Below are 19407 nucleotides of genomic sequence, written 5' to 3'. Positions count from 1 at the left end.
GACGGAAATCCATCCCCGAAGCAGAAGCTCAAGCACGAAGCAGTCCCAGACGGCGAGGCGCGAAACGGCGAGGCACCCAGCGAGAACGCCAGGGCAACGGTCGCGAGCGCGTCTGATACGGCCATCAAGACGGAGGAGGACGCTGAGGGCAGCTATCTTTTTTGAAAATACCGGCATTTGTTACGAAGCAATACGTGAGCAGCACGTGACCAGCACGTGACTAGCACGTGACTGGCACGTGACTCGCCCCTCGGCACGGGCGGAAGGGACATGTATAATAGCTTCCATCCTAAGTTAGTCACAGAATCATCATCTTGTCAACACCATAACACGGTGACTAGTCTTGCTTCTGATGAACAAGGTTGTGTTTGTCAGAGTACGACTGTTCTTCCTTTGCCGAGCTTGAGTTCTACGACGACGACGACTTTGGTGGAGATGGCGAGGGAGACGCTGTGAGTGAGTTGGAGAGAGAGAGAGAGACGGAAAGACGGAAAGAGTCAAAGAGAGGAGGGAGGGAGTCAGAGAGAGGGAGGGAGAGCAAGTCAGAAAGAGAGAGAGGGACATAAAAATCTTCCTATAGAACACCTTCTCCTCCCTCCCCCTCTCCCTCTACTACTCTACTCCCCATCCTCCACGTCCTGATCACGGCCGGAACCGAGTTCGACCACAAACCAAGCGACATGGAACTCGGCGCAAAGCTTCGCCTTCCGGGGAAACGAAGACTTGCTCTCGGTCTTAGACCTGCAGGTCGCCCTCCTCTTCCTATCCCGCCCCTCCTTGAAGCAGCGCAGTCTCTACTAACTTGTAAGAGAGAGAGAGATAGACATGGACGCAGGATTTGCAGCCAAGTCAGTCGCAGCGGTATTTTTTGTTTGCGATTGCTCGCTTACGCCAGCCTGCTCGTTAGGCGATGTAAGAGAGGAGGAGGGGAGCAAGTAAGAAGGAGAGGGTTTTTATAAGGTCTTGCGAGGATAGGATAGGGTAGGATTCTACTTCCTCCTTTCTTGATTGGCTCTCTCGCTCTCTCTCTCTCTCTCCTCTCTCTCTCTCTCTCTCTCTGATTCTCTAATACTATAGTATCCATCCTCTTCCTATCCCGCCCCTCCTTCAAGCAGCGCAGTTTCTACTCTCTTATAAGAGAGATAGAGAGAGAGTCTTTTTTCGATACTTCTTCCGAATTGCAGACTGCTATACCTTCGTAAGATCGAGAGATAGTAGACAAACACCGGTTTCCCGGATGCGCTCGTTCTCTAGGTAGTATTTTTGCGTATAATAATGCTTAAGCTAGCTAATGTAATTAAAGGGTACAAGGTCGGTATATGTTTGACAGGTAAGATACGGCGTAGCCTGCTCGTTAGGCGATATAAGAGAGGAGGAGGGGAGCAAGTAAGAGTAAGAAGGAGAGGGTTTTTATAAGGTCTTGCGAGGATAGGATAGGGTAGGATTCTACTTCCTCCCTTTCCTCTCTCTCTCTGATACTATAGTATCTATCCTCTTCCTGTACTACCCCTTATCAAGCAGCGTAGTCTCTACTCCCCTGCAAGAGAGAAAGAGAGAGAGAGAGAGCGGCTGGGATGTCGTCAACCGATTGAAATCTCTCGGTCTTGACTTTTGGCTTAGGCCCTGGCCTTGGAATGCCAGTGATCCGAGCCTGCTCGTTGGGCGATGTAAGAGAGGAGGGCAGCAAGTAAGAAGGATATGTTTTTTATAAGGTCTTGCGAGGATAGGATAGGGTAGGATTCTACTTCCTCCTTTCCTAACTCTCGCTCTCTCTGATACTATAGTATCTATCTTCATCCTGAACTTCCCCTTATCAAGCAGCGGAGTCTCTACTCCCTTGCGCGAGAGAGAGAGAGGGGGGGGACTTAGGGCCTGGCTTTGGGATGCCAGTGACCTTCGCCTGCTTGTTGGCGATATGCGACGGTCTCGCCAAATGATCATCGGCTACCTGCTCAAGTTGGTCGGGCGTAAGGTATCGAGTGCAAGAAAGAGATATATATATGATATCTTGGTAGCACGGTAGTCTGCTCTCCCTTCCTCCCTCTCTCTTCTCTCTCTCTAATACTATAGTATCTATCCTCTTCCCATCTCGCCTCTTACCAAGCAGCACGGTCCCTCCTCTCTTGTAGGAGAGAGAGAGAGAGAGAGAGAGAGACAGACTGTGCTCCAATTGTTCGGGCGTGAGCTCGAGATCAGCGTCCGATATGGTCTCGCCTTCCCTGAGCGGACTATGGCTGCACAGACCATCCTATAATAGTAGTGTAGGTAAAGGGTACGAGGAAGATATATATATACCTAAGATCTTAGTAGGACAGGATTCTACTCCCTCTCTCCCTTCTCCCTTCTCCCTCTCTCCCTCTCTGTTTCCAATTTGTTTCTCTTCCTATCTCGCTTCTCTTCTGAGTGGCGTAGCCTAGAGGGTAGCAAAGAGAAGGCGGAGGATATAGTCAACATCCCGACGCTTGTGCTGAAGCATCCGACTCCGGCAACCATTTACGCTTGTTCCAGATCCAATGTAAATCTTGTAGCTCGAGCCTTTCTGGAGAATAACGACGTAAATACCCTATTGTAAAGCTATCAGCTATGCTATATAGCCGTAAGAGCTTGGCCTCAGGCTTCTGTCCCGGCATTCAAACGCTGCCTCTATCGCCGTTCAATACGGGTGCCTGTATGCTGTATACAACGCTCGTACTTTGGGGGTTGGCAGGCGGGCGGGTAGGGACAGAAACCAGTTTGCGCTCGGTAGAGCAGATTTGTTTGAAATTTGGAGGAGTTTGTCGGTATACTCCCCTCTCTCTCCCTCTGTCTCTGATTTCGTTTCTCTTCCTAAATCGCTTCTCTTCTAAGCAGCGTAGCCTAGACGGTAGCAAAGAGAAGGCGGCTCCGGTCTGTAGACTCGTCAGTTTCCGGAAACATTTTTTGAACTGTGCGCTTGTGTCGGCCTGATCCTTGGTGTCGGTGCAATATGTTTCGATCCTTGGCTTGGTAGCCGCATGGTCTGCAGAATAGCCCGCAGTTGTCCGCGACAACCGATTTATGCCGGGGAGTGTCAGAATGGTAGGAAGTATACATATATATATTGCTACAAACATACCTTAGTCTTCTCTCTTCCTCTACCTCTGCTCTCCCTCTCTGTTTCTAATTGATTTCTCTTCCTAAATCGCTTCTTTTCTAAGCAGCGTAGTCTAGACAGTAGCAAGGAGAATACGGAGGACGGCTTGAGCCTTTCTGGAGAATAACGACGTAAATTCCCCAGTCTTTAGGGGCTGGTAGGCGGCCGGGCAGGGACAAGAACCACTTTACACTCGGCGGAGAAGATTTCCCAGCGATTTCCAGATGATCGAATGTAGGAAAAATGGTTAGAAAGCCAACAGAAGTGGCCTTTTATACTAGTACCTAGAGAGAAATAGAGGAAACGTTACTTACTCTTCTTTCTTCCTCTCCCTCCCTCCCTCTCCGTCTCTAATTTCATTTCTCTTCTTTTATCGCTCCTCTTCTAAGTAGCGTAGCCTATAGGGTAGCAAGGAGAGGGCGGAGGACAAGGGCGGATATCTTGAAGCTCAGACTAAGCTGGTCTGGAAGATTAGGTTTTTCTACTCTCGGGCGTTGATACAGTCCTAGGCTAGAGACAGAATAACATTATCGAAGTCTTGTCTAGGATCCATAGAGAGTTTTGATTGAGCACGGCAAAATCGGTCGAAAGGTAGGTATAGAAGTTCAGGTTGAAACCAGACTAGAAGAGGCCTTTTATACTAGTAGAGACGTTACTTGCTCTTCTCTCTTCCCCTCCCTCTCTCTCTATCCCTAATTTATTCCTCTTTCTATATCGACTCTCTTCCAAGTAGCCTAGCCTAGAAGATAGCAAGGAGAAGGCGTCTCCAATAATGAGGATAACCAACTTGACGGGAGGCATTTGCCCAGCACTCGGGATTTGGCAAGATGCCAATATCCCGAAGTGCTCGAGCTTGAATTACTGTAGACAAATTTGAGTAGAGGGAAGTATATATATATAAGGTGTTACTAGAAACATAACTTAGTCTCCTCTCTTCCTCTCCCTCTCCCTCTCTGCTTCTAATTTCATTTCTCTTCCTATACCGACTCTCCTCCAAGTAGCGTAGCCTAGACGGTAGCGTCCCGAAGTGCTCGAGCTAGAAGCCGTCTCGGAAGGACTTTTCTACGTACTTGGGCAACCTGTTACATTCCAAGCCGCGGAAATATCCCTGTATTCTTCTTCGAATGCTATCGTGTATCTCTGTTGTAGATCGAATATATATGTAGATGTATTGCTACAAACGTAGTCTTGTCCCTCTCTCTCTTCTTCAATATTGTAGCATTTTTCTCTTTGGACTTCAATTCTTCTCTAGGCAGGGTAGTTGTTACTTTATTATAGGAGAGAGGATGAGAAGGGGATATGTTTGGGAGAAATTGGTAATACTAGAAGGCAGAATAGTATTATAACAGCAGCAGCAGTCATATTCGTAATCATAATTCATCCCCTCCCCCTCCCCTCCCAATCTTCACCCCCCTACTCCACCCTCCTCTCCCCCACCCCTACCCAACTCTCCCTATGCAACCTCTCCCTCAACACCTCATTCTCCTCCTCCACCACCCTCAACACCTCATTCTCCTCCTCCACCACCCTCAACCTCCCCTCCCTCTCCCTCACCAACCCCTTCAACTCCACATTCTCCCTCTCCAATTCCATCTGGCGAGGAATCGCCCTCTGACACACTTTCGCCGCAGCCTGCAATTCCACCTCCAACTCCTCCACGCGACGCGCAAGTTCCACAACGCGTGTATGCTCTTGAAAATTTTCATAGCAGAGACTAATTTCCGAAAAATGATCAAGAAATATGTTAGTTTTTGCCGGACCGAAAAGAAAAAAAACCCCCCTTTGAGAGAAAAAAGGGGCGCCTCCAAAAAAACAAGATCAAGAGAAAAAACTCACGCCTCATTCGACCCCTCCAAAATCCCCATCAAATCCCTCACAGCCGTACTCGGCACATTACGATGTTCGCGATACTTGTCCACCAAATCCTGCAGACGGTGACATTTTTCTTCGAGAGCAATTCGTTGCTTCTCTTGCGTAGCCAATGTCTCGTGAAGATGCTGGATGAGTCGTTCGTGGACGAGAGCTTCTTGTTCGAGATTTTGGATGAAGACTTCTTGGTCTTGGAAGGCTTGGGTTATGGTTTGTTGGGAGGGGGGATAGAGGGGGTAGAGGAGGGGGTCGGGTTGGGTTTGGGTGGGATTTGTGTTGGGCTGGGTAGCCTGGAGGGTTGGCTGTTGCTGGTGTTGATGTTGACTGTCTTGCTGGGCGGCCATTGTGGTAGGTAATGGTTGGGGGTGTGTGTGAGATGAGGAAAGAGAAAGAGAAGAGGTATAAGATAAAAGGTTTGAGGTATAGGTAAGAATCAACAATAGGATACCAAATTCTGCGAGTACCTATTCTGAGATTATTCACTCACTTTCTCAGAAGACGATTCCAAGGACAATCCGCGATTATGCCTGCCTAGAGGGAGTGAGTGAATGAGTTCTTTATAAGCGAGCGAGTAAGCGTACGAGTAAGTAAGTACCTATTATGAGATTATTTACTCACTTTCTGAGAAGACGACTCTGCAGACAATCCGCGATTATACCTACCTAGAGCTACCTAGTGAATCAGTTCTTGGAGGGGAAAACTCTAGAGCAACGAAGATAGACTACGATGTTATGATATTACCTAGTCTAAGATAAGACACCGACCTATTCTATACAAGCCAGTATCCTCCGAGGAGCAAGTCTCGGACAGTTTGACGCGCCGAGAGACCTTGAGAAAGAATGATGACTTCCTTTCTTTGGTGCGAAGAACTTGGAAGGCAAGCCGATGGCTGGAACCGGCGGGGCGTAAGTCAGTCGGTCACTCTCTCATGTCGTAGCCGTCGTCGTCGTCGTCGTTGGTGCTTTGAAGAATCTGGAATCTCGACAGCTTTTTAATCAAACTGTTAATGAATGGTCATTGCTTGTGTGACTGCTCTCGCATTCTCTCTCTTTACCAAGCGGCTGGCTGCGAGCCCTTATCAGACGCCTTCCCGTTCATGATCCCTCCGCCATTCGCAAAAACGCCACCAAGAACCTCCCACCACAAGCGCGGGAGATGAATCTCGTGAAGATTATGACATGCGTCTCATAATTCTAATCAGACTACGTTGAACGAACGCGAGGGCTCGATGAGTGTGAACAAAGACCCCGGAACGCCACGCTATGCTCCATGACCCCACATAGTTGTCTCCCGTTTCGTAACCACCGCACTAACACTAGGTATTGTCTGAATTTCGTGATCACAATGCTACTACCACCATGACTTGCCCTTGGGATTGTCGTCTTCTGCTTCGGAATCCGTGTCTGTATCAGTTTCGGAGCCAGATGAAGCACCCTCCTCGTCGTCTGTGCCTGATTCATAGTCGCTGTCTTCTTCGGTAGGCTTAATCTTCTTTGCTTTCCTGGGAGCATCTTGGGCAGTCGCATCACCTTTGAGTGCTGCCAGTTGACCGGCAATGGTGTCTAGAAAATCGTCAGTGAGTACTCCGTCTCGTCAAAGCACGATCACACTTACCCTCGTCCGGCTCTGAAATGTCATCGTCATCGTCCACCTCTTCAGCTCGACTCGCGTCGTCAATGTTCATGATGAGTTCTTGCTTGTGGTCAAAACCAACATAGCTGTCGCAAATCATGTGCATCTGAAACTTGTACTCGCCCGCCTGTGGTGGTGCTCCGAATTGCATCTTCAGGGTCACAACGTTGAATGTTGGCTTTCCGGCATCGTCAAACGGTTTCTTGTCAAAGGTTTGAAAGCTGAAAGGAGGCACGGCGATCTTGCCCTGTCGATTATCGGCGAGAAATACATGCCACTTGGGTGCGCGATCACGAGCCAAATATGGTGCATAGGCGAGGGGAATGTTATGTTGTTCCGGTTCCTTCTTCGCAGCCTGAATGTCACCTTCTGCAGCATCGACATCGAGTAAGTCGTCTGGGTTGACCTTGGGAATGCTGGAAGCGGGCGTTCCGGGAGGGATGAAACGAGCCTTGATGACGAGTTGCACGAGCGAAGAAGGGATGATGTACTTCTCGCCAGCAACCTTGAAGAAAGCTGTCTCGACCTTCAAGTATGGCAGCTTTCTCGAGACATCCTCCGCAACCTTGAGGCGGTCATTCGTGATTCCGGCGGCTTGTGCGAGTGCCTGACGTTGTTCGGCTGGCAGAGCCATGAAAGATTGGATGGTCATGTGCTCCTTCTTATCGTTGGCTGCAGTCTCAATATCCCGAATTGCGGATGGTGTGAAGTGTGGAAGCTGCAGTAGAGGTGCCTTACCGGCAGAACTGGGGGGGATGGCTTGGACGAGACTCTGGCTGAGGTGAAATGATGCAAGCACGGGAGCAGTGAGGCCATATGCTAGGCACATGGACACGAAAGCCTGGTTGAGTCTCTCCGCGGTTGGTGCAAGCTCGTACTTTTCCGCCTCCAGCGTGGCATCGTCAAGATCCAGGCGTGTCAAATAGGCCCATAGCAGCGCAAGGGTCTTGCGGCGCACGGGCTCTTCCACCTCCTTCAGCTTGGTCTTGTCCTTTGGCAGCATGATGGCGTCGCTGGCTTCTGTTGAGGCGAGCTTGCTCTCGACCTTGCCCAATCCGGCATCCGCCTTGGTGCCGCTCAAGATGTCGTCAAACTCCGAGGCAGTGCTCACGGCAGCGAGGACATCGCCTGCATCCATGCGATCCCTGTATTCCTTAAACATGTTGCCCGCACTGGTCACCAATATCTTCTCACGAGTCACCTTTTGCATTCCGTACCACCATCTGCCCACCAGCCACGGGAGGCCAATACCGAGCAGGAGGCCATAAAAGGCAAGCACGTACTTGCCACTTCCCTCAGCCACGAGTAACTTCGGAAGGGCTATGCCAAAACTCGTGCTCTGCTTGCCGTCGGGGTTCCCATATTGCTCCCAGTTATTGCGAATCTCCTCGTCGGTGAGGGCTTTGTAGGCTTTTGTGATCTCCACCCATTCATCGTTAATGATTTCGGTCGTCAGGTTCAGGGCGGGATTCGCGTGACGCTTGTCGGGATGCATAGTAATGGAGAGCCTTCGATAGCGAGAGTTGATGACCTTCTCCGTGGCTGACATGGGCACATCAAGGATGTCGAAGGGATTCCAGATGGTAGCCGCCTCTCGCGTGGTCGTCATGACCAAGTAGACCATGTAGGCCATGACCACCCACCCGCTGATTGCAGTGATGATACGCTTCATGCGCACCTCTTTCCGCTTCTGCTTGGCACGCTGCGCAGTGATGATGTCGGCATGGACCGGCTTGTAGTCCGACTCAATGTGGCCGGCATTTTGGAGGGTCGAAACGTCTCTCGGCGAGCGGAGGAGAGAGTATGTGAGGGGGACGGTGATGAGCGAGGTGACGGTGAGCACGAAGAAAGGGAAGAATTGGGCATCGTTGTCGTAATTGTATTCGTTGGACATGGTGGCTCGTTATTGTCGTCGCTTGACGCGGGCTCGTCGATGTCGATGTCTATAGAGGTCGAAGAGGTGCTCGTGCGCGTGCGACAATCCTTAGGACGACTGCGAACGGAGCATCTGATGTAGATCCGGTGTCGTAGACGGGGGAAGGTCGCAATGAGTGAAGGAAGGTAGAAGGGGAAGGGAAAGAGAAAGGGAAAGGTGTGAGTGAGGATGGCATTCAGGTAATTGTGACAGTGTCCAGACGTTCGCGTCCGCAAATAGCTCGGGCTCTGGCTGAACAGCTGTCCAGTCCATGCCAAGACATATCTCTTTTCCCGTGAATAAATCCTCCTCCAGTCCTCCTGCACCACATCTCTCTCTCCCCTTCTCTCTCTGTCTCTGTCTCTCCCCGGCACTGAAGACGAGTTCACAATGCACGGATCGCAATGAATACCTTCTCCCTCCAACCGCTCGCCACGCTCATCTCTCTCCGTCTCACCACTTGCTCCGCTGCACCAGACTGAAATCATCTGGCGAATGCTCTCGTGTGCATTACGCCGCAGCCTCACCTGACCTGGTGTCTAATACTCCTTGTCCTCATAGGGCTACGTCAACGCCCAGTCGCCCACGTCCATAGCCCCCTGCACCAGAGTGCGGACCCATGCCATGAACACATCGCCTAGACGCATGGCACGTGGCGTGCTGAGACTGATTCGAACAACGAGACAAACGGACGACCAGGCGCAAACGGAGAAAGCCATAGTGATGCATGCACCGACAGTCGTAGGTTACCTACCTAGTACATTACTTAACATATCCTCCTCCTGCTCCTCAGCTCCATGAACACTCTACCCTCCACTGCCAGGCACATGGCCACGGACTCCCTTGCCCACCGTCTCCATCTGACACTCTCTCATCACGTCAATCAATCTTTTCCCTGTCCGTCTGTCTGTCCTGCCCTACATATGCGTGGCGTGACTCTACTTGAAGAAAGCCCATCGTGACGGCGAGGAAGAACACGTCAATGTCGTGCATGGATCCCAGCAATCAGTTCTACATCCTACCGGACCAATGCCCAACCGCCAGAAAGGCTCGCTCGCCCTCTCCACTACACATCGAATGCCTGCAAGAACTGCAAAGAGCAACGGCAGCTCTCGTTGTCTCCGAAGCTCCGCCTCGATCATGGAAGTCGTCCCTTGCAAAGCCGCGAGCAGACGGCGAGACTCGATGCAGCAAACGTGTGCACTTCAGCGAGCGTGTAGGAGTCAGGATCATTCCCGCGCGCAAGCTTCCCGCTCTCGCCGCCCTGGACCTGTACGACATCATGGCCGCAAGTGATGAAGACTTTGCGTCTTTTCTGGGCAGAGGTCGGCAGCCAGACTCGCCTGTTCCATGGCGCAAACCCAACAAAACGAGCCGGAGACCGCGAGAACTTTCATGGAGCGCGCTGTCAGCTGCGCCTCGAGCCCGGTATCAGATGTTGTCGAGCTCGCGTTCGCCACAGGTCACACGATCCAGAACTCGGTCCACGCTCTCTGCTTTGCCATGCTATCCCAGTGACATGCGAGCTCCTCCAGTGTGCAACGCACGTCCGACACATGACAACCACCCGTTAACACCTGGTCCTACAACACTTCCAGCTGGCATGAATAGACGCCATTCTGAGCGCGCCTTGTCGTCTGTACGCAGTCGGCAAGCCTTCCTCCGATACCTCCGGCAGGTGCGACAACGCCATCATGTCCAAGTGCACGACACTCCTTTGCGAAGACGCCATGTTCGACGGTGTGGTCTGGCAACAGGGCGACCACGCAGTCGTGCAGATCGCCCAGTCCGCGTGACCAAGCAAGGTTCCGAGGCGAGGCACGCGAGCAATCACATTCTCTCTGTCTGTAGGATGGAAATTGAGTCTCCTGAACAGCGACCACGATCACCACCACCACAACATCAGAATCAGAGGTATTCGAATGTAATCATGCGTTCGAACATGTCGTCCCCCGAGAATATACAGCAGGCAGGAGTTGCATTTCCGCGCATGAAGACGTATGTTGACCATATCCGCGAGCAGAGAGGTGCACCCCGGCCAGTATATGTGCCACGTGTATCTGCGCCACGTGAGAAAGCTGAGTGTGTGGCCTCGAAAAAATAATCGTCCTCACGCCCGATGTTTCATTGCAGTTCTCTACAGCACTCAAAACCCGGTGGGTGATAGGCGATCGGCTGCTGAAGATGCGTAGGAGAAATCCTGGAGGAGGGGTGAAGCGTAGTTCCGTCCCCACACAAGTACATAGTGTGGCTGCGTGGTGCAGCTTCCGAAGGAGGGGTCTCTCCATATTCACCCTATTTTGGTATAGCTGAGGCTCCCCATATATGGATGCCTGGTATATATATAGTGGATGCGCAGGTCGTAGAGGACTGCTGGTATACCTTTATTCCCAACCTTTTCTCCCGTGCAGACTCAATCAAGCCTCCAGTGGTGAATGACTGCATTGCCGAATTGGGAAACTTTGTCTATACCTACAGCTTCATTCAGGACACTCGAGATTGCCTGGAGTTTCCTATTAGCGGTAGTCTTTACAACACGAGTAATCGAGGTGTCTAATCTGATTCCTCTGACCTCGGATCGGCCCCGAATAGGCATGCATACCTGACCTTGCTGGATATCAGAAACTCCACCTTGATGACTTTAACCAGGACCCACACCCATCATTTACAATAAACATATTGCCTGAATCCCAATAGCACAACAGCAATCAAACAGACGAAAAAGAAGAAGAAGAAGAAGAAGAAGAAGAAGACGAAGAACAATTCCACCCAACCCCCCAAAAAGCCATACAACACAATGATCCCCTCTACCACCACCACCACCACCACCACCACCACCAACCCCATCACCATGGAAATCGAATCCGAAACCCTCCACAACATGTCCCACGCCGATCTCGAATCCCTCAAAAGCCATCTCGACGCCCTACGAGAACGCATCCTCGCTCTACAGAATGCCCAATCCACATTTTTGCAACTCCCCGCCGAATTGAGGAATCATATTCTTCGATTCGCCATGTATGCGGAACTTGTCGAGCGGAGGGACGGTGGTGGTGGTCGGTGTCTGACGAGTAGTAGTACTAGTACTACGAAACAAACCAATGCAATTTTTCGCGAACCAGAATTCTTTGCGACGTGTCGTCAGATTCGACAAGAATGTTTGGGAGTGTGGTTTCAGGATGTTCTTGCTTGGGAGGAATTTGTTGTTGTTGATGATGAGGAGGAGGAGGATTCTGCTTCGGCTCCTCTACCCTCTACCCTTCCCAATACATCTGCACCTACACCTACACTTGCAATTGCATCTGTTGATGTTGATGTTAGTACCACAAGTCCACCCACTCCATCAAAATACTGGAAAACACTCTCTTTTCTCGATCTTCAAAAAACGAATATCCTTCCCTCCCCGTCTTTCCTCTCCGCGCAACAACAACAACAACAACAGCAACAAAAAGGAGAAAGAAGAAAAACTTCTTCTCCCTCTTCCTCCTCCTCTCTTCGTCTCATCACCCAAGTCATCCATTGCGATTTATCTCGCGCGAGAGCAGGAGTCGAAGGAAGTACGAGTATTGTTCCGAGGAAAGGTTTGGTGAGAGTACAGGGTTGGAGGGATGGAGGGCCGAGTTTGAGGTGGTGGGTTTGGTATTAGATTTTGAAATTTGGATTTGGATTTGGTTGGGATGGATGGATGGAAGATAGGAAGGAAGGTACGCGATTACGTTGGAATGGAATACGACTTCAGCTGTGGAGTCATTTTTGGATGGTTCGTGTCATGCATGCATGCAGGTGCTCTAGACGTTTTTCGGAATTACCATGTATACATTGAAGGAAGAGGTTATATTCATCCACCTTAACCCACCGACTAGATCACGTTAAAACGCAGTATCTATCAAACAGCTTCTGGTGATTCATTATTATATCATCTCCATACCATTGGATACCCATGAAAAGGCCGTGAATCACCTACAAAGAAAAAAAGAAAAAGAAAAGAGAGTAATAAAGGCCGACGGAAAAAAAAGGCTGGACAGCTTGCTTGCTCGCTCTCACTCACTCACTCACTCACTCATCACATACCCCAAGGGTTCCTAATAAAACCATAAGGACTACCCATCAAGAGTCCCGCCGCATTGCCACCTCCCATTCCATCCAAAGCTCCCATACCGCAAAATCTGCTCATTCCACCCAATGCTCCAAATCCATCCATGCCGCCATATCCTGCTGTCATGGGACCGATCATTCTGCTACCATATCCACCACCTCCGAAACCACCACCCAGAGCAGCCATGGCTTGTTGAATCCAAAAAGCGTCATTTCGTCGTCGAGATCCAAAACGTCGACCACGTCTACCTCTTCCGCCGGTCAGCATCATGGACATGGCGAGGGATTGCATGATATTCTGCAATTGCTGCTGCGAGCCGGTGAAGTAGCCGTTTTGAAATGCGTTTTGGAGGTCATTGTTGATCCACCAGATTTCTTCGTCGTAGGCTCCACTGCCGCCGTAGGGGGGAGGATACATGCTGCTCAATCCATTCATGTCCCAGGCGTTGATCATTGCCATTGTGTCGGGTTATGGGGTTGTGCTTTTTCTTTTTTGTTTTTCTTTTCGACTGCTGTAGTTGTATGACGACGGATGGTTTTCTTCTTGTGTTGATGAAGAGTTGTATATTAGATCAATTCTTTCGCGAATTGCACTTGTGTGCTGTGAGCCAAGTTGTGAGAAAAGTGCGAGAGAGAGAAAAGAGGCATAGAAGCGTCCGAGAAGTCTACTTTATGGATCGCGATTGCGGGCGAACGCCTTGCCGACGGGATGCCTTGGTGGCACGAACGACGGGGTAACAGAAGGGAAAGGCACCACCACTCTGTGCAACTGGACATGCATGGGACGAGACGGGACTTTTCCGACAGTTGTGCACTACCTGATATTTCAAGGAATCCGAGCAGTGAATGGAGGCATTCTGACCAATCACGACCACCGGAAAGCGCATGGAACGGTCGTGTGCCTGCGGAAGTGCTCGTGGGAAAGTGCTAGAACATGATCGGGATGTTCCACAGGCTGTAGGGCTGCGAAAGGCTGACATTTCATTGCTGACTGACACCGTAGCGCAGGCATCCTCTGAGCCCGTCTGGGGAATCCGGCAGAAGCGAACGATGGCCATCGAAAGACTTGGCACGGTAGCTGACTTGTTCCTGCAGTGCGCGTGTACACTGATCAAATGCATCCGGCTCCCCTTAATGCCTCATGGATGATGAACAGGCATGCGCAGCTGAAACTCGGCATACAATCATCAGTCTCGGGGCCTCGTCCGGCAGCTGATCGATGATCTGTGCCACCGAGAGGCCTTCTGACCGGCATGTTGTAGTGCTTGATATTGTTTGCTGTTTCGCGGCATGCTGTGTTGAGCCGGCGTCGTCGGCCAACCAGATGGCGAACGCCCTGATGCAGTGGCGGTGTAGCCTCTTCTATTGGGCTTTCCTGTGCTGTCGACATGCTATCAATCGTGTACTCCTCCGGCTCTGATCCGCTGTGGTAGCATACATGTAGTTTCATCGATGCCGTCGGCACGGCGGATCATGCGCAAGTTGCCTGGTTGGTGTCACGCCATGGCAGGCCCTTTGTGCGCCGCGTTGGCAACGTGGCTGGGAGAGAAAAGCCAAGACATGAGCCGTTGTGGCTGTCTTGATCAGCTTGTGCAACAAGTAGGCACTGGGCGTCTTGGTCGCTGATGTAGTTCGCGCATGAGTTGGCCTGTACAGACGGTCTGACCACCTCACGTTCACATCTGTGCGGCTGACATCACAAGTCCTCGTCGTCCCTCAGTCCAATCTGCCGACGCTCGCCCAATTCTGTAATCTTCTCATTCAGGATGTCCCGCTTGAATCTTTGCGCCACCTTGCTGGCAGCTTCAAGCATCTGACCCGTTCGATCCTTCATCAGTGATGCAATCTCAAGCGCCTTCATACCACGTTCTTCACCTTCGCGGCACTCTACTGCCAGAAGCTGTAGTAAAGCCTTGTCCACCTCGCGTTCTTGCAGTCCAAGCTCGGTCTTCTGCTTCGATGAGGCGTTTGTGTTCTCTACGAGATCGCGTAATAGAGAGAGGTGAAGGGAATGCCGTACATAACTCTCTTCCAAGCTTCGGTAATGTATGGCCTCCTTGTCATCTTCTTCATCGCTGCTGATATGATATGAGACAGGTATTCTGAAGCCAAAGTCCGATAGCAATGGCCGTGGAAAGTATGGGTATTGCTCCCCACCTTTCAGAATGATGCAGTGGAACCGTTCACCAGCCACTGCGACCGGCCAGTAGCTCTCTTCTTTCTTGCCATCGGCCAAGCGATCCATCGCCCGGGTGTCGAGCAGAGGTACCCATTTCGCTTGTCCAGAAACTCTCCAATGTTGGAGAATGAGCAACACGCCGTCACTGTCAAAGATGCAAGGATCGCCCTTTTCACTAAAGAACACGCTTCTCAGCTGTGTGCCCTCAGTCAACGCAAGAATATCTTCGCTTTGGTAGGTTTCATCACGCTTGACGTTTTCAATGGTGTAGAGGAGTCGCGTCGTGCCATCACCTCCCACAGGTCCATTACCCACAGTCATTACATAGTCTCTCCAGCTTGCGCAAGTCACTGCGGGTGTCGACTTCTGACGATACATCTTCAGCGGTACACCAAACAGACTGTACACCCGAAGATAGCCAGCGGTAGTCGTGGCCACGACACAGGTGTCGCTCAGAGACAATGAAGTCACTTCTTCGCCGGGTGGAAGCTGCGTTCGCCAGTCCATACGCGCGGTCCAGGTCTCATGTGGACGGTAGTATATGACAGCCGTATGATCTCGAGCTGGTGGACATGAAAACAGAGTGCCCTTCTCATTCAGACAGGCTTTGTCATAGCGATATGGATCAGTGAAATGGAAGTCGCGGTGTTCCTCCCGATCATAGAATTCGACAGTCACGGTGTGGTGAGTTTCTTGGTCGACCGTCCACACAAAGCCAGTCAAGTTGAGACACAAATATCTCCGATTGCCCTTCCAAGGAGTGCTACCAGGTTGAAACGAATCGTGAATCCGCGGTTGCCATATGTTTTGTGCTGCTTGCCGCTTCGCCTGTGGCTGTCGGATTTGATCTGCCGCACGCTTACCGAAGCGATTGGGTTCTTCGGCATATCCTGCCCCATCGTCGTCCTCGATGAAGTTGTCATCGCCGTCCACGGACATGGCATCCGGATCCAGGAGTGCATCCAGCTCGTCTGCGTCGTCAGGCCTTCGGTGACCATTGGGTTTCCTGCCATCGGCCAGAGGTCTTCGTACATTTCCCGACACCTCTGCAAGAGCATCACTGTTCAAAGGGGATGGCTGCATGCCAATCTTGAGGAGATATCGATGGGACTCCGGCACAAAGTCCTCTCGAATGAAGAGTTCGCCGTTGTTGTTAGTGTACGACAGGAAATTGTCCTTGGGATGGAATTGTATATCTAAAATGACGTCTCGAACATCCATGTAAGTCTTGAGCACTCGCTGCGTCCTGGTGTCCCAGAGTACCAGACATTTGTCCAGATCTGCTGTAACAAGAAGCGCGCCGTTAGGAGACCAAGCCACTGCTGTGATCTCAGCCTTGTGACCACCGCTGAACACCTTTTGGCGTGACCAGTCGCTGCGGGACACTACTTGAAGGTCTTGCGCAGACAGTCAGCTTGGGCCAGAAAGTTCAACGAGTAGACTTACCTCTAGTCTGCGTGGGCACTGCCCAAGCTCTTCCGTCCGGGTGCCATGCAACTCGTATGCTGGTTTCCGAGTCCGCCTGGATCATCCCAATCATGCCATCAATACGCTTGATGAGTTGCGGCTGTTCGGAGCTCAGCGAGTACATGTAGATCATGCCATCCGTACAAGACGCCGCGAGCGTTGTGCCGCTGATATCGAAAGAGACTTGCTTGACAGATCTCAAATGATCTCGGAGCACCATCACGTTCGTCATGTCACTGGTGTTCACAATCTTGACTTCGTGCTCACTAGGCTGTTGTCAGCATACTCTCGTTGCTGCGATTAAGAATACACGCATCACTTACTCGCTGGCCACGGCCACCCATTGCCCATCGGGCGAAATTGCAAGATCTCTCACGGGTGCTGTACAGCGCAACAGAATCTCGTCCATTCTCTTCGTGATGAGACTGTACTTGGTGACCTCGCCTGTCTCGCTTCCGATGATGAAGAAGTCATTGGCAGCCACTGCAGCCAAATGATTCTCTGTGGTGACATCGATGATAGCAGGCTCGTCATCAGAACCATGATCGAAGATCCGGACAGCGCCATTCAGCCCTGCGGTCACCAGCTGCCTTCCATTTGGAGTGTAGCTGAAGAATGTTGGCCCGGGAGCGTCTGCGGTCAATGGTCAGTCAATACTTGGCCACTTGTGGAGGAGGAGGAGGATCATGATGATGATTGGACTCACGAGCTGGTCTTCCACGCAATGTCGCCATCATGTCCGGCTGCTGAGCCTGGTCTTCAGCAAATATCAGGAAAGACTCCAAAGAGGTGAGGTGGATGGCGAGATGCAAGGGAACGCGAGACGCGTGTGAGAGGGAGAAAGGCGCGTCGAAAGTGCGGCAGGAGCCGTCGCGCGCGCTTTGCTGCTTGCGACAACAAACACGCTGGACAACGACAACGACAACGACCAGCTCACATCGCTTTGCATCACTTCCTGTTCGCTTCTTCGACCTTTTCTCGTGACCACTGTAACGTCTCTCAGACCCAGCACTCGATCAGATCTGACGAGCAGAGCAGCACACCTCTCAACCTCTCCCAAACACCGCACCAAACATGAGTGCTGAACAGCCATCCAACACTGAGGGCAAGGCCGACGTCCAGATGGACACTGGTTCCTCCGCAAAGGGCAAAGGCAAGGCTGCCGAACCCAACGATGCCATGTCCGAAGATGATTCGGAGAATAGCGAGGAAGAGGTACTTGTGCACCCAAGAAAATTCTCGTATACTTGCATCGCTGACTTCACGACAGGCTGAGGGTAAGCGTACACTGCATGCGGCATGCGATCCGCCAATAACTGACCAGTCTACGCAACAGGCGAGCCAGAAGAGGCCGACGAGGACAACATGGAGGAAATCGATCCAGACAACATTGTTCAGAGCCGCACTCGCGGCAAGAACATCGACTACGCCGAGGCCGCCAAGCAGATGCCGGAGGGCGACGATGACGAGGAGGACGATGAGGACTTCCAAGACGACGATGCAATGGAGGATTGAGGGACGATGCCGCCACGTCTTGCGTTCTAGTCATATTTGCAGGATACCACCACGCGCCTCTTCATAGAGAGAGACATGGCCATTCTCCTACTTGAATGGGCTGGCACCCTGCTGGGCTGGATACTGATATTTCTCTGGCACGCCGCGTGCCTCTTGAATCTCAGTTGACTATTGTGGCAGACTACACAGCTTGTGACGACTTCAGGCTGTGCAGCTACCTGAGCATCGCGAGGGGGTTCAGCGAGCATCCGCATCGCTAAAAGTACAAAATTGCACAGCACCTTCAACCAAAAGCAGTATCCCAAGGCTCCATCAGTGCCATTCTCCTGCTCCTTTTTCATTTATCCAGCGCCCGTGTATCCATCACTGTGGTGTCCATTTACTCCTGCTGCCCTGCATATGGGCTGCGAATTCCGTCAGATCCCGGGGGGCTGGACGACCCTCTCACAATGTTTAAAACAGCCCGCAAGCTCTCCCATGTGAGATGCGCACTAGACTCCGGCGTCCTGCAACCTGCACCTGCACCTGCACCTGCATACTACTACCTCCGTATTAGTCTATTACGAAGTAGAATCTCACAGTCTGACAGGCCGATATCGGCTCGCTCTCGCCTGGCAAAAATTTGCTTTCGCAGCCGCCCGTGTGTCTGTGTCAATGGTGGGGAGAGATATGTTGCCTAAAACATTCCGTATCCTCCCGATCACTGGTCTTCTGGCTCGGACGAGCAACCCTCGCCGAGCATTTGGCCGCGGCTGGTTGGAAGACGAGAGGGAATGCATATCCACGGAAATGAGGCGCGAATCATTCATGACGGGATTGTCCATGCGGTGAGGTTCCGAAGACATCGTTTATGCCTTGGCACCGTGTGTCAAGGGAAGTAAGTGTGCTCAGTATCCTGACGCGTACCTTAGACAATGAAGCTGCATGATGATCTCTTTGCTATTAGTATTTGAGATCGAGCCCGTTGCAGCATGTCCGACCTCTTCAATACCTCCTAATAGAATGGGTCATTGGGCGATAAGCAGAGCAGACATACAACAGACACAACAGAGTGACAGCTTCCAATTACTCCGCACGAGCACATACCAGCCAATGATCAGCCGGCAGAATAAGCTACAGAGAAGCGCGCCGCACGATGCAAGGCTATCTCACGGCACTTCAGGTAGGCTGAAGTCATTATACGCGTGGTGAGATTCAGTTAGCAAATAAGAACTCAGCATTTCTCAGCGAAAAAGTGGTGTGTGTGTGGTGGGCGGCGGCGGCCTGCAAGCATCCCTCCCTCATGCATGCACAAGGGCGGCGGAGCGAGAAAGGAAAGTTGCATATGCCACGATTTTTGGTGCGAGCAAGCTGTGAGGCTAATTCATTAGCGCGCCGTTGGCCAGACTGGGGAAATCAAGCCCCCCCAGGGTCATCATTTTCACAAGCGTCGTGTATGGTCGACCGAGTCTACGGACGGATGATCATTGTGTGGAAATGGTCAGTAGACCCACGGCGCTCCTCGACATGGAGAGTGAAGATGTGCACTGCGGCAACAACATACAAAGCACATTCTCACGCCCGACAACACAGGTGTGTCAATGTGCAAGTCCACACATGTATGGGGGGGGGGGGGGGGGGGCG

At 51.4% G+C, this 19407-nt stretch overlaps 7 protein-coding genes across 7 annotated transcripts; 3 read left to right on the top strand and 4 right to left on the bottom strand.

Annotated features, from left to right (window-relative positions):
* Positions 1-3851: 3851 nt before the first annotated feature.
* Positions 3852-5325, bottom strand: SEPMUDRAFT_105382 (uncharacterized protein; the record flags this gene model as incomplete). Its single annotated transcript, XM_016900574.1, has 4 exons — positions 3852-3973; positions 4183-4360; positions 4556-4826; positions 4949-5325. 4 exons carry the CDS (start codon positions 5323-5325, stop codon positions 3852-3854), a joined length of 948 nt encoding a protein of 315 aa, XP_016763197.1.
* Positions 5326-5691: 366 nt separating this feature from the next.
* SEPMUDRAFT_147053 (uncharacterized protein) lies at positions 5692-8705 on the bottom strand. The gene is made up of 2 exons (XM_016904055.1): positions 6596-8705; positions 5692-6543 (listed from the first exon to the last, which is right to left on the bottom strand). The coding sequence occupies exons 1-2, from the start codon at positions 8505-8507 to the stop codon at positions 6332-6334; spliced, it is 2124 nt and encodes a 707-aa protein (XP_016763196.1). The 5' UTR covers positions 8508-8705; the 3' UTR covers positions 5692-6331.
* Positions 8706-9347: 642 nt separating this feature from the next.
* SEPMUDRAFT_130835 (uncharacterized protein) lies at positions 9348-10720 on the top strand (the record flags this gene model as incomplete). Its single annotated transcript, XM_016902380.1, has 2 exons — positions 9348-10597; positions 10662-10720. The coding sequence occupies exons 1-2, from the start codon at positions 9511-9513 to the stop codon at positions 10718-10720; spliced, it is 1146 nt and encodes a 381-aa protein (XP_016763195.1). The 5' UTR covers positions 9348-9510.
* Positions 10721-11393: 673 nt separating this feature from the next.
* Positions 11394-12406, top strand: SEPMUDRAFT_147052 (uncharacterized protein). Its single transcript, XM_016904054.1, has one exon. The coding sequence runs from the start codon at positions 11410-11412 to the stop codon at positions 12172-12174; it is 765 nt and encodes a 254-aa protein (XP_016763194.1). The 5' UTR covers positions 11394-11409; the 3' UTR covers positions 12175-12406.
* Positions 12407-12549: 143 nt separating this feature from the next.
* Positions 12550-17006, bottom strand: SEPMUDRAFT_79357 (WD40 repeat-like protein; the record flags this gene model as incomplete). Its single annotated transcript, XM_016910218.1, has 4 exons — positions 12550-16199; positions 16249-16535; positions 16593-16902; positions 16976-17006. 4 exons carry the CDS (start codon positions 17004-17006, stop codon positions 14320-14322), a joined length of 2508 nt encoding a protein of 835 aa, XP_016763192.1. The 3' UTR covers positions 12550-14319.
* Positions 12592-13083, bottom strand: SEPMUDRAFT_114198 (uncharacterized protein; the record flags this gene model as incomplete). Its single annotated transcript, XM_016901081.1, has 1 exon — positions 12592-13083. One exon carries the CDS (start codon positions 13081-13083, stop codon positions 12592-12594), a length of 492 nt encoding a protein of 163 aa, XP_016763193.1.
* Positions 17007-17201: 195 nt separating the features above from the next.
* Positions 17202-18095, top strand: SEPMUDRAFT_161329 (uncharacterized protein). Its single transcript, XM_016907930.1, has 3 exons — positions 17202-17484; positions 17540-17546; positions 17606-18095. The coding sequence occupies exons 1-3, from the start codon at positions 17344-17346 to the stop codon at positions 17782-17784; spliced, it is 327 nt and encodes a 108-aa protein (XP_016763191.1). The 5' UTR covers positions 17202-17343; the 3' UTR covers positions 17785-18095.
* The last annotated feature ends 1312 nt before the right edge of the window (positions 18096-19407 follow it).

The sequence above is a fragment of the Sphaerulina musiva genome (genome assembly GCF_000320565.1).
Source record: "Sphaerulina musiva SO2202 unplaced genomic scaffold SEPMUscaffold_2, whole genome shotgun sequence".
In the NCBI taxonomy this organism is placed as follows: Eukaryota; Fungi; Ascomycota; class Dothideomycetes; order Mycosphaerellales; family Mycosphaerellaceae; genus Sphaerulina; species Sphaerulina musiva.
The sequence above is the reverse complement of the archived record's forward strand: the minus strand, read 5'-3'. Positions and strand labels throughout refer to the sequence as shown.